The sequence below is a fragment of the Pseudochaenichthys georgianus genome, chromosome 7 (genome assembly GCF_902827115.2).
Source record: "Pseudochaenichthys georgianus chromosome 7, fPseGeo1.2, whole genome shotgun sequence".
Classification (NCBI taxonomy): domain Eukaryota; kingdom Metazoa; phylum Chordata; class Actinopteri; order Perciformes; family Channichthyidae; genus Pseudochaenichthys; species Pseudochaenichthys georgianus.
Window position 1 is genome coordinate 24917202 of NC_047509.1, and position 12947 is coordinate 24930148.

General features: G+C 44.0%; 1 protein-coding gene across 2 annotated transcripts; it reads left to right on the forward strand.

The window, feature by feature from the left end:
• The first annotated feature begins 713 nt into the window (after positions 1 to 713).
• Positions 714 to 10715, forward strand: pdpn (podoplanin). 2 transcript variants are annotated; one of them, XM_034087619.2, is made up of 5 exons: positions 714 to 1222; positions 7098 to 7538; positions 7895 to 8003; positions 8421 to 8463; positions 9096 to 10715. In XM_034087619.2, the coding sequence occupies exons 1-5, from the start codon at positions 1159 to 1161 to the stop codon at positions 9150 to 9152; spliced, it is 714 nt and encodes a 237-aa protein (XP_033943510.1). In that variant the 5' UTR covers positions 714 to 1158; the 3' UTR covers positions 9153 to 10715. The 2 variants fall into 2 exon arrangements, with proteins under 2 accessions (XP_033943510.1, XP_033943511.1); XM_034087620.2 differs by lacking the exon at positions 8421 to 8463 and having other exon boundaries at positions 723 to 1222.
• The last annotated feature ends 2232 nt before the right edge of the window (positions 10716 to 12947 follow it).

Below are 12947 nucleotides of genomic sequence, written 5' to 3' on the forward strand. Positions count from 1 at the left end.
GAGAGAGACTTGATAAACTTCCCTCGTAGCTTGTTGTCCAACAGGTGTCAGCCTAGTGCCAAGCAGCAGTTTGTTTGCCCTCCATCGCATGTAAACTAAGCAGACCACCCATGCTTGTCGGTGTGAAAGTCACACAATGTTCTAACTGTATTTACGGCTCTTTTTCACGGGCCAAACCTGTTTAAAAAGCTGCCTTCTCTTTATACTGTCTGTCAGCAACAGATGCACGCTGCCACTTTCCTTTGTATGCACCATATTGATGATTTTAAAGATACATGCAGATGCTGTCTGCTGTTAAACACTTCAGAATTGTAATACGTAACATCAAGTGAAGCTGTGTTCTGTTGCAGGCACTGTGTTGGCTGCTAACTCTGTGATTAAGGCTTATTTTAGACCTCTGTTTACATCTCGCTCCATTCATTCAGAAAGCATTTGAAAAGCCTGTTGCTTTAATTGTACGAGTTGCACAGATATAGTTTGAAGAGCCTGTCTTGTCTTTTATAAATAATACAAGAACGGTCTATTTATCTGTGTTTTCCAAGTGTGTTTGTGTGTGTGAGTGTGTACTGACATTGCAGGGTTTGCAAACAGGGGGCCTGGCTGTGCACCAAGAGGAGACCCCGTCCCGCTCGGGGCTGGACCAACGAGGGCTGAAGCCACCTCACTGCCCCAATCCGGACTCCCTCCTCCCAGCACAACCTGCCCCTCGCTCCTCAGCCGGCCCAGCCCACCACCAGTACCAGCACCCCTCCTCCACTCAGTCACTCACACAGTCTCTTTTCTCTCTCCTGCTGTGTGCCAGTCCCTCTCTCTCTCCCTCCACTTCCTCAAAGTGGCCACAGCTCCTCTCTTTTCTCTTGTCCTCTTTACATCCCTCCACCACTCTCTTTCTTCCTCCAGCTGTGAGAGCAACTGCCTGTTCCTCTTCAACTCTGCCAGTTAAACGGATCTCAAGTCGACTCTTTTCCCCCCTGACGACTTTATCTTCCTTCTTGACCTTTTTGTTTTTGGGTCCTTCCCCTCCGGAGAGACCGGTTGGTGTGTGTGTGTGTGTGTGTGTGTGTGTGTGTGGCGTGTGTGCGAGGGCTCCGGTGTCGTGCTCTTTGCCCCAAGGGATCCTTTAAAGGTTTTGACTGGAGGAGAAAACTTTTCACCACCATGAATGTTCAACTGCTGCTCCTGTTGGCCCTGGCTGGCCCTTTCTGCGCTTTCACACATGCAAGTAAGTGAAAACTGTCTCTATCCCATCCTGCCGTGAGCACACTGTGTCCCCTCGCTCCCTCCATGTGCCCACCCCACTACACTCTTTGTCTCCATTAATCCCTGCTGACTGAATAGTAACACTCTAAATGCTGGTTTTAAAGGATACATTTAACACCATTTTTTATTTGTGTATTTATTTACAAATTCTAAAGACTTTATTTTTATTTGTAAATGTTCTTATTGTTCACTATCACTGTAAACTGCCCCTAAAACATCTTGCTGTAGTCTGGCCCATATGTTCCACCTTAGCCGGGAGTCACTCATCCAAAGTCTTGGTCAAGGGTGTTAATTGAACAAAGAGGGGCCAACTGAAGTGGAGAGTCTGTTCTGAAACATTTGAACTCCCTCCATCTGACTTTCTTCCTCCTTCTCACGCTACTCCTGAGCTCTTGAGAAAGAGTCTGATTTGCAGTCACTGAGGGGAAATGTGATGTAATGGCAGGAGCTCTGCTGCCTCGTGTCTGTAAATTCTTGGTACTGGCACAGAAAAGAAAAGGAATATCCTTTGGAAGACTCCCAAACTAGCGCTCATACTCAGCGAGGGAGGGATGGGGGGGGCTGCAAACTGTAACACACACTGCTCACATTTATCTTAAAGATTATCCACCGTCTCCCATTTCTCTCTCACTGCAGCCACTTTCATGTTTACTCTCTGCTTTCTCCATGTTTCTGTGTTTCTCATGTCTTCCCTTCCTGCGCCTTGACCAGCAGTGTTTGCCCAGAAGGCAGGGGGTGGGGGGGGTGTGGCTGAGGGAACTGTAGGGCAGGGCTGCTTAGCGTGTGGGTATTAATAGAGAGAGGCTCTATATTTAAGAGGGTCATATGGATGAGAGAGGAGCAAGAGACGAGAAGGGAGAGCACCCTGTATGTGATGAGCCTCAAGAGGTGCCCCACCCTCTTTCACCCGCATGTTATCAGTTCGTGCAGCACGCCGCCCCTTGGCATTTACCCATCTTTGGTAGGGTATCAAACTTTATCACTTAACCCCCCTCCCCCCCCCCAAACTCTCTTAATAGTCCCCCGCCTCCCTCCAACTCTCTGCCCCCGTCCCATGTTCCAGCTTGATGAGTCTCTGGACCCCGGGGGACAGAGTTGGTGTCGGCACAGGGGGAGCAGAGAGGGGCTGGGGCTATTTTTAAACGACAACCTTTACCAGGAGACGACGTGCCTGCACCATTACCATGGAGGTTTACTCTTTAAAAAGAAAAAAAAGTCCTTCAACTTTCAGAATCATTCTCAGCCTCAGTTTTCCCAGGAAAAGAGGAAACAAAGAAAAATAAGCCCAACATCCATGGCTCTCAAATGGGGGGCTTTTAACTAGCTAGCCCCATGTATCCTGTAAAACCCTGCAACCCCTCCCTCACACTAGTGAACCCCCCCTCCTCTGGTCTCCTTCTTAATGAGTTTTGTCTGCCTCTCTGGGCCTATAACATCCCCATCACATCTGGCTGCTGAAGGGAGAGGTCAATGGCCTTTGTCCGTGCCCACTTCTAGAAAATGACTCAAATGTTGCGCTCATACTCCAAATATGAGACACATGCTGGTAAAGAGGGACCATTAGAGAAGGACAACTTCTCACGTAAACCCAGTTTGAGCAGGGGAAAAAAGCCCAGTCATACTTCCAAAGTTTTCCACAAGGAGAAAGGAACATCTGTTTATGGAAAGAACGTTTGAGCGGGGACCGAGCCCAGGCCCTGACGACCTGACGCTGTATAGCAGAGCGTCAGAGTAATGTATGTTTATTTTTGTGTGTGTCTCCTAGTCCTCTGTGAGCACAAGACACAAATGTCTCATATCTTTAGCACCTATGTGTGCAGCAGGGTGAGACCTGAGACACGGTGCAAGAGAAAGTAGGAGAAGAAAAGACAGAGCTGCTGACTAAGGAACACTTACACAACTGGGCGGGTGTTTTTATGATGTGGGAGTTGGATTGGAAGGTTAGCAAGATTAGGAATACATTAAGAGGCTTGTCTGATTAAATTGTAAGTCTGGGGTGTTTAGATTTAAAAAGGAAAAGTAGGGAGTGAGAAGGCTTAGAGGGATGCCACTGCACGATCTGTTTGTTTTGTCATTTCTACAGTGGCTGCATTTAAAGTCATCCCTGCCCTGATTCATTACATTTTAGGAATTTAATCAGACCTGTTCGGACTAAGATTAAAGGCCCATTTATCTGGACCCGTTTCTGCCCCTGGCAATGGAGTCCAGATGGGACCTTCTGCATGTTCTCCTATCTAAGTAAGACCATGAGGAGAAAGAAATCCGTTCATGTGCGAGAGTGGACGCTCATTGTGATAAGACTGGCTGAGAATATTCCACTCCAGTCTGTCTCGTGCAAAATCCCCCAGAGTGCAATGCATGGCACACACCAGTATCTCCACAGCTGACTCTCCTACTTGTGGAGCGGGGGGGGGGGGGGGGGTCGGGTTTTACGCCGTGCGGCATCTCGTCAAAGTGCGTTCAGATGGGCAGGGCGCCTATCTCTCACATTTCTCTCCTCGAGCGCCGAAAAACATTCCTGGGCTCCAAAGGTGGACACACTCCCTCACACCGTCTGCACGACCCTTTCCCTCCCACACAAGACTGTGAATTAGCAACACACACACGCACGCGCACACACACACACACAAACGGGGGGGGGGGGGGGCTCAGTGACAGCTGATTGTGATCGTAATGGATGGAAGCTGCTACTCCCTTCTTTCCTGTCCCACACTGTATGTCGTTGTGTGCCTCTCACACTCTCTCTGAAGGTTTTATTTATGCCAGGCAGGAGTGGAGCCTCATGGTGCCCCCCCCCCCACATCTTTCTCACAGCTTTTGGGTGTATTCCTGTACCACTTTAACTCTTTTTGTGTTACACTACACCTCTCTGTCCCCCCTTGTATATCTTCATCCCATCACTAAACATTATTTAAGGTTGTTTGGCTTATTTGAAAAGGCCAGTAAATCTAGTCAAAGTTGTTTATCTGACACTTGAGACTTTGGGCTGTTTCGCTGCCATAACAAGTTTTTTTCCAGATTAGTAGAAAGAAAACATCCTCAATACACATTAGGTGTTTATTTTACTACTTGAGTTTGTAATTTGTCCTACATTTCTTTTCTTAATAAATCAAATCTATTTCTTCAGACAGTATAATCACCAGTCGTCTTCTACTTGTTTTCATGTTGTCTTTCACTTCTTGAGTGAAAAGAATACGTTTTTAAAACCAATGAATGAACCCTTTAATACATAGATAACAGACACACACACACACACACACACACACACACACTCATACCCATAAACACACGCATTACTGCATGAACTCACTGCCACTTGCTTGCGTTTGTTAACTGGCAGGAAGATTTTCTGGCAGATTCATGCTTCACGTGGTAGTGGATGTGAGGGAGCATGTGTGGTCACAATGATGTAATGGTGGGTAAAAGGGCCCGGGTGCACCACCAAGAAAATGTGGAATAATAATGGCAACGCCACAGTTACGTAAATGTTTCTTAGTCCAGGTCTGGTCTTCTTTATATTGCTGGGATGAATAAGAAACTTGAACTCCATCCAATTGTTCTGTATTTTCCTTGGCTGGGGGGTGCATGTTAGTCTGAGTCTCTTCATAGTGCCCCCAGAGTTCTGAGGTTATAATGAGTTTACATGCTGCTCACATATCTAGTGACTGGTTGACCTAGAAGTCCTTAGCAGCTTTAGGGGTCCTGTTCTGGATATGATCCTGTGCTCCGACTCCCCTTGAGGATTAACAGAGGGTCACTTACACACACGCCAACCATACACACTGACACACATCTTACTGTGAGCAAAGACAGCAAACCAGAGACAGACCACAATAGAAATCAAGCAGCAGAAATGACTCGGGGCTGTTCCTGCTATCTCAAAGGTTTTCAGCAACAACAAACCCATCCTTAGGGAGTGGCAGAGTCATGGGGAGAAAGAGGGAGAAGAAGTAGATGAAAAGCACCAGAGAGGATGTGGACCGCAGCAGTCTTACTGTGTTACTCACTGCTGCAGCTGTATTAACCCCAGATACTCAGCACAGTGGGGAGGGAATACTACTCGCAGATAATTGTGGGAACTGTACACATAATGAAACAATTGTTGAGGGGGCACAGCGTACTGCCATGCTCTGTGAAGCACAGACCATGTTGTCATCGCCTACAGACTTGCCAAACAAACAGTCTGGGTCGCCTTTTTGAACCCCCCCCCCCCCCCCCCCCTGTACTCAGTGAGAACAAATGTTTTGTTATATTTGTCCCGCCTGTTGCTAATGAACACGATAGCAAACACAGGACTAGGAATAACTGCACCGGTTGTTAGACCATTCAAAGTTATTTTTACCCCTGCAAAGTATTCTCTATTATTTCAAGTATTTAGAGCAATTGGAGAAAACGGAGATGGAGAAAGCATGATGTCAGATGCTAAGTTGAGAAGATATTTCTCGCCTCTACAGGGAGAATGTTTCAGGGAGACAGAGTTTTAAAGGATTTTAGACTCTATAGAGATTTCAGGCCAACGTTTTGTCAGTGGAAAGTTAACTGTAGACCGTAATTTTGTTGCCACTCTGAAATCTACCTCCTCGAATTAGAAGCAGCGCTGTCCAGGCATAGCTTTCAGTTGTGGCTGGGAGGATGTTGAACGTGGGGAGATGTTGCTAGGGTTATTGGAGGGAAATGATTAGGTTTAACCCGCTTCATATTCCAGACCTTGATGAAAGACACAAGGATAAATACGTGTCTTCTTGCAGATGGTAAACACAAAATGGGAGCCTCAGTTTGACTGCAGGCACAGAAGGTCTTTTGAGATCTCATGAAACTTATTTACATATTATTTTTCCAAAATGTAAATCAAGATTGTTGATTTTACATATCTATTTATACAAAAAAAGAGAAAAGAAAGCAGTAAATGCTTTAAAGAAATATGGCTGACATTTCCTCTAGGTGTTCAGTCCACCATTAAATCAATCCTTCCTGGGTCTTAAGTTATTTTGATCAGGCGTTGTCCCTGCTGCCCCACCCTCCCTCCCTCCCTCCCTCCCTCCCTCCCGTTAATGGACGGAGGGTTAACAAGCGTTCCCGCGCTCTCCTCACAGGTTGCGCACTCCAGAGGAAATGAGGCAGAGGATGTGGCATGCCATCTTGTAGACACAGAGCTTTAAAGACAGGATGGAGGGGTGGAGGAGTAATGGGGTGTGGTGCTCATGGAGCATTGTGCTGGTGATGGGAGACGTGTGAGAAAGAGGAAAGGTCATGCCATTATGTCAGGGAGGAATGTAAACATTTATATTGCTTTACAAACTCGTTTAATATGTGCACTGAATAAGTCATGTAAGGTCTCTTTGACCTTTGTTGTACCCATCCTGACAGAAAGCGGTCTTTTTCTGTGTCAGCTGCCTGTCTTGGTCACCATGACAAAGATCAATTAATCGTTGTACGATTGTTCACATATCAAGACATATTATGTATTTCGAGCTTTTAAAAATAAACGTTTTATACTTAAGTGATTTTTTTTAAATTATATCTAAGATGGGTGCCAGAATATACCTGTATTTATGATAACTAACAGATATTAAAAAAAGACTACAAATATGGACTAAATTGTTTTAATAATCCAACACCTTTTTTAAATCATATCTGTTTCTTCCTTGCGTTATCCTCCTACCCCAACACAAAGGATTATTATTTTCAAAATGTCTATTGATACCAAGATAATATCGTTATTGTAAATTATTCTGACCACCATAACAATTTGGTGAAAATCTGATGTTGTGATGTTTCAGGAACACAGTACACAGATTGTATTCCTAAATACTAAAACATGCGTCCTCTCCCTGCAGGCCCCACAGAGATCCCCTCAGACCTGGACGTTGCTGACATCACCGAGGCTCCAAAAGAGGAACTCTCTGTTTTCACTAGTCTTCCTGCAACTGAAGCAGCAGTGGCGGCAGCTGAAGAAGAAGTAACAACAGAAGCGGCCGTAGTAGAAGAAGAAGTGGCGACAGAAGCAGCCGTAGTAGAAGAAGAAGTGGCGACAGAAGCAGCCGTAGTAGAAGTGACAACAGAAGCGGCCATTGTAGAAACTGTCACAGAGGAGCTTCCTGCAGTCGAAGTCAACACTGAGGAGGCTGTCGTTGAGACAGACGCTGCTGCTGCTACTGAAGTCCCAGAGGCCCCTGAAGTCATCTTCACCGACCACCCCGCACCGGCGGAGGAAGAGGTCGTTCCTACAGAGGCCGTCCAGGCAGAAGAAGCGGTAGTCGTTGAAGACGGCACAGCGGGTGAGGAGTGTGCGGGGGGGAAGATGGGGTGGTGTAAAGCTGGTCACTTGAATTCAGGTGTTACTGTTAACTGATATCACACTGCAGACACTCCGTCAACTTCATGTGTGTCTGGCAGAGAGGGTTTAAAGGTCACAAACGGAACTATAGATAGATTGATGGATAGTATTTACTGATTTCACCCATGTACTTTGTTCTCCAAGATACAAACCTGTTTTTCTTAATACAACACATAAAACAAGCAATTGAAGGTGCTCTCACTAGTCTACATAACAATCTAAAGATTTGAGAATGTCTTAAAATAAGTCTTAAAAGCCTTTGAAATGTGTACTAACCCTTGTGTTTCTGTCCCACAGAGGGCATGAGTTCTGGCCAGGTGGTGGGCATTGTGATTGGCGCTCTGATTGCGGTGATCATCGCCATTGCCGTGGTGATTGCTGTAGTGAGGAGAATGGGAAAATACTCGTAAGTACCTCACACGCACACACACAGCTTGAATCCATGTGAATGCAGAGAGTTGTATTGATGTTGTGCAGTGAGTCATCACTTCTGGCTTCCTCTAAATATGGAGCGAAAGAACCAGCATGAGCGTCTCTTCATCCCCGACGCATCCTATGATGAAATAACACAGGCAGTGATGTAATGGCTCCTGGACAGAGTTGTTCTGTGTGATATGCTGACCCTGGCATGCACAACGCAAACTGCAAAGCATTTGGACCATAGTTGCTCTCTGCCGTTAAACATATTCCTCCATCGATCTTCCCTCGAGAGTCGTAGAGTTCCCATCTATGTGACAGCGTTCCCACGAACCACACCCTCCCCTCTGAGAAAACGCTCATGAGCTGCATGTCTTGCTAATGATTGATGTTTCTTGTGTCACAGGTCTGCCAAGAACAAAAAAACCGGGAAGAGCGTTATGGTTTCTGTAAATTTCTCAGTCTTGATTCCTTCATTTAATCGGTTTAACCCCCCCGTGTCCCTAAATCACAAAAGTGTAACATTCTCCTCTTCCCCAAAATCCACCAGCTACGTTTGATGCATATTGCTGCTTTTTGCTGACACACTGTCCCAAGTGATTATTGGAATTAGCTTGGTTACTGAATCAGTGTCGGTTTTTGTGGCCAATGGTCTTCCATCAGGCTGGTTTTATATTGACAGCTTGATTTGAGCCGCAGAAACAAAGGGACTGTGTGTCAGAATTTCGCCAGCATGTGGTCAACTTCTGTTTGGTGTTTAACTCAATACCTAATTATCAGTATTTCTGTGATTGTTGAAAAAAGTTTATTTTACTGTACATGTGATCCAAAGACTAATTGCGTCTACTCCCAAACAAACTGACTTTAAAACAAAATGTCTCCCTTTCAGGTTTTTTTAAACACTTTTTGTATGTAAACCTGTTTCATTTGTTTACTTACTTTTGTACTTTTATACTTTAATATTTAAATTAAATATTTTTTGTATTATTAATCATAACAGGTGTAGATTCTCTTACTACTAAAGTTGCAATAATCCTGTTTTTTCAATCACACACTGACTCTCTTGTTTTTGATCCCGCAGCCCTTGAAGAAAAAGTCGGCCAAGCAGCCTGAGCGCACAAAGTTCTGGAAATTCTGAACTACTGAACTGTGACGTCATTCGCGATCAATAGAACAAGCACGACACCAGAACTAAACTAAACTAATCTAACCAGGACTCTGGACTGTTGCCAAAAAAGAGGGGGAGGGAGGCTTGTGTGTGTTACTGTATGTATGTATGTATGTATGTATGTGAGACAAAACACCCTCACCTCCCCCCGCTACCTTCCTGAACCCCCCCCCTATTGCCCCGAGCCCCACCCTCACCCCAGGAGCCGCTGATAAATAAAACGCTCTGTCCTCCCATACTCCCCTGGAGAGAACAAAACAAGGTGACAGCAGGATGTCACACAATTTGAGGCCTTTTCCAATGTATTATGTTCAATAAAAAACTTTTAGGAAGGGGGGGGGGGATTATCTGACTACTAGGGATACAAATCTCTCTGCTTTTTAAAGAGTGACTGATTTAGATTTGCATGAAAGGACATACAAATGGAAAGTACAGACAAAAACAAAAAGGACATTTGGAACTCACGCAGGAAAGGAAGCAGGAGTGACTGCTACAAATTCCACAGAATGTATATACAATGCAAGGGGACTACATTATACAGCTAATGACTTTCTCATATGTTGCAGTTGCGTAGGCTGGCATTTGATCATATGGAAGAATACACAGTAAACAGGCAGCCTCAGGCTATTGTTGTGGCGAACAGACCTTTAAAGAAACCCTATGCACCAGTTTAACACATCATCTCATATAGCCAGATATGTTGGCCAACTGTACGAAGCACTGTGTGCAGCAGTTGTTTTGACATAATAACACACTGGTGAGCTCTGAGGGCTAGCAGGAAAGAAAAGCCACCCTCATATCCAAGAGTAACGTGACATTCTGCCCACTTTAACACTGACATATAAAAACCTAATACATATCTGTGAAATTTAGCAGAAGGGTTTGTGCCACTGTCTCTGGTATTCTCTAGGTAGTTTGGGGGATTTTAACTTTTGAAGTGCATTATTAATGTGAATGACTTTTTAACTGCCACCCATTCCAAAAGAAAACAGCTTCTGTGACTTCTGGCTCGTTCCTTATAGAGGCTTACACACACCGCCAGTGGTTATGACATATAGTGATAGCATTGTCTTGACAGTGTATTCATAGTACTTCTGTTGATAGTTAGTTTACCAGAACAGCCATCCGGTCTTTAAGTTGAGCTAACCCCAGATTGCGTGCACAGGATGACATTTTATAGTTGCACTTATAGTTTTAGTGCACAGTGTTAGGCAGCGATGCCCTGTTTTTGTTATTTCTTTACAATTGTAAGTGTGCTACATGGGTGTACAAATAATGAAGTCTCAGCTTTGCTCCGCTTGCTTTACAAACTCGTTTAATATGTGCACTGAATGAGTCATGTAATGTTTAATGAATAGGCTTTTTAGACACTGCAAATGTTTGCAACGAAATGTCTTTGTTTCCCCTCCTCTGCTTCGCCACATATTATCAGTTCTAGGTCTTTAATTTGTGCCATCTGATTTGTTTGATCCCTTTTATTTAATTGCAGTGTTTTGTTCATACTGTTTCAATAAAAAACTGAAAACACTCTGATAGCTCTCTTGTGTGAATATTTCTCTCAATATCTGTTTATTCTCCTCCCATTTTCTATCAGTTAGATTACGTTCTTGCATTTAAATCAAATCCTTCTTGAATAACACTGTATTCAGTCAGGCCAAAATCCTGCTGACGGTTAAAATCTGAGACTCTCATTTTCTATTTGCAAATGCACTTCACACACGTCCTCAACAAACTTCCAGAGAGGCAGCTTCCACTCTGATTGGCCCACTCAAGAAAAGCAACATTTTTAAAAAACAACCCCTTTTCAGTTGGCAAACAAACAGCACCAAATATGGAGGACCATATGGCCTCGGACCGTTGGGGCGGTTGAGCCCTCTGACAGTTGGGTGTGTTTTTTATGTCATGTTGTGGACTTTTTCATACGGTGCTGTTAGGCTGAGGCAGGGCTCCAACAGTAGGCTGCGAGTCGCACAGAGATGCTCTGTGTCTGGCTCCCTCTCCTCCGTGTGGTTTTAGGCAGCAGCCCAACGCCCTCCGCCCCAGCCCGTGCCCCACCGGCGGGCTTCATAAGTCTCTTTAGCTCACTCTCTCGCCTCAGACTACTGCGGGGAACAATGGAGTCTTTTGAGAGGGGCAGATGGAGAGGCTATGGGCCGTGGCTGTGAAGCTGCTCTCTCTCCTTCAGCACGGGGGGAATTCTGTACATCGCTTCAGGGTGGAGTCACTTCCTGGGTGGGCCTAGCATTGATCATGTGCTTTTACACTCACTCACTCACTCACTCACTCTCTCTCTTTGAATGATCTCATAGAGACATAAATCACCAACGATGTCCCCTCTGCAGATGAACACATGGTAAAAGTATCATAACAGCAATGCTCCAGCAAAATGTCTCAGCAGAGGCAGCTATTAAGACACATTATAAAAGTGTGTGATTCACTCAGTCTCAGATTCATGACACACAGGTCTATGTCTCATATATAATTATCAGACTTAAAACTGCCTGCTTATATGGTGTGCAGGCATAAGTGTGAGCTGCATATTCACGTGTGTGTGCGGTCACTGTAAGTGTCTGGGTGTACAGTATGTCATGTTAGAACATGTACAATATATATGAATATATTTGTACAATTCAATACAAAAAGTGTTGGTTCAAAATGTACTTTTCTTTTCTTTGCTGAAGGTGACTAAAAAAGTGTCTACGAGGAAGGAATAAACTGCTCAGGTCTAGCAGACAGATGAGGAAATGTCCTTCCCTCCAAATAAAACCAAACTATATTTATGTGTGTTTATGTTCATATTTCCCTGCACAGTGTCAACCAGAAATACCAGATCGCTTATAGCTGCCTGTTTATGATATATTCCACACAGAAGAAACCTCTGGTCTGAACTGGTCTACATTTTTATTTGTAGGAAAACCGTTGGTGCACAGTCAGCAATTTGTAATCCCAACACTGTAAAGAAAGCACAGCTTGCACAACAAAAGAGTAATGAGGTGTTCCTAAATGCAGGAAAATAAATAAACACCATGCATCATCTGGCTAATTCTCTTACATTTGTTTTGGGCAGGTCAGGCTGTCTGTCTCTGCCAAAAAGAAGTGACACGCTACAATAAGCCATGAATAAACAGGGTTGACTTAAAACTAAATGAACAGTGTGTGAGAAGATGCATAATATATATTAATGGTTTATTGGGCAAACTTGTTGCTTACATTATATTACTTGCAGTTACTATGCATTGGTCCTGGTTATCATAGCAGTAGCTGCAGTCTCACAACATCATGAATAACCTGGAAAAGGGAACAAGGCGTTCTTTTTTCTGGGCAGCAAAAAAACATCTAAGCAAACATTTGGGCTTAGAAAGATTGCTAATTAATTTCAGAGGTGGGAAGTAGTGGATTACAAATACTTCGTTACTGTACTTAAGTACATTTGTCTGGTATCAGTACTTTACTCCACTACTTATTTTTCTGACAACTTTTTATTTTTCCTACATTTCCTGGACTTCTCTGAAGAAGAGGGACCAATGAAAACGTTGTAATTTTGCCGTTGTTAAGTATCTAAACATTCATAGGAATGACATTATTGCTCTATTAATATAAAGTGAGGTCAGTACTCTTTAAAACAGTTGGTAGTTATGGGTACTTTTACTGAAGTACATTTTGAAGTCCTTACTTCTTTACTTTTACTTGAGTAAAGAAGTGTAGTCAGTACTTCTTAAACACGAGTATCTGTACTACTTGAGTAAAGGATGTGTGTACTTTTGA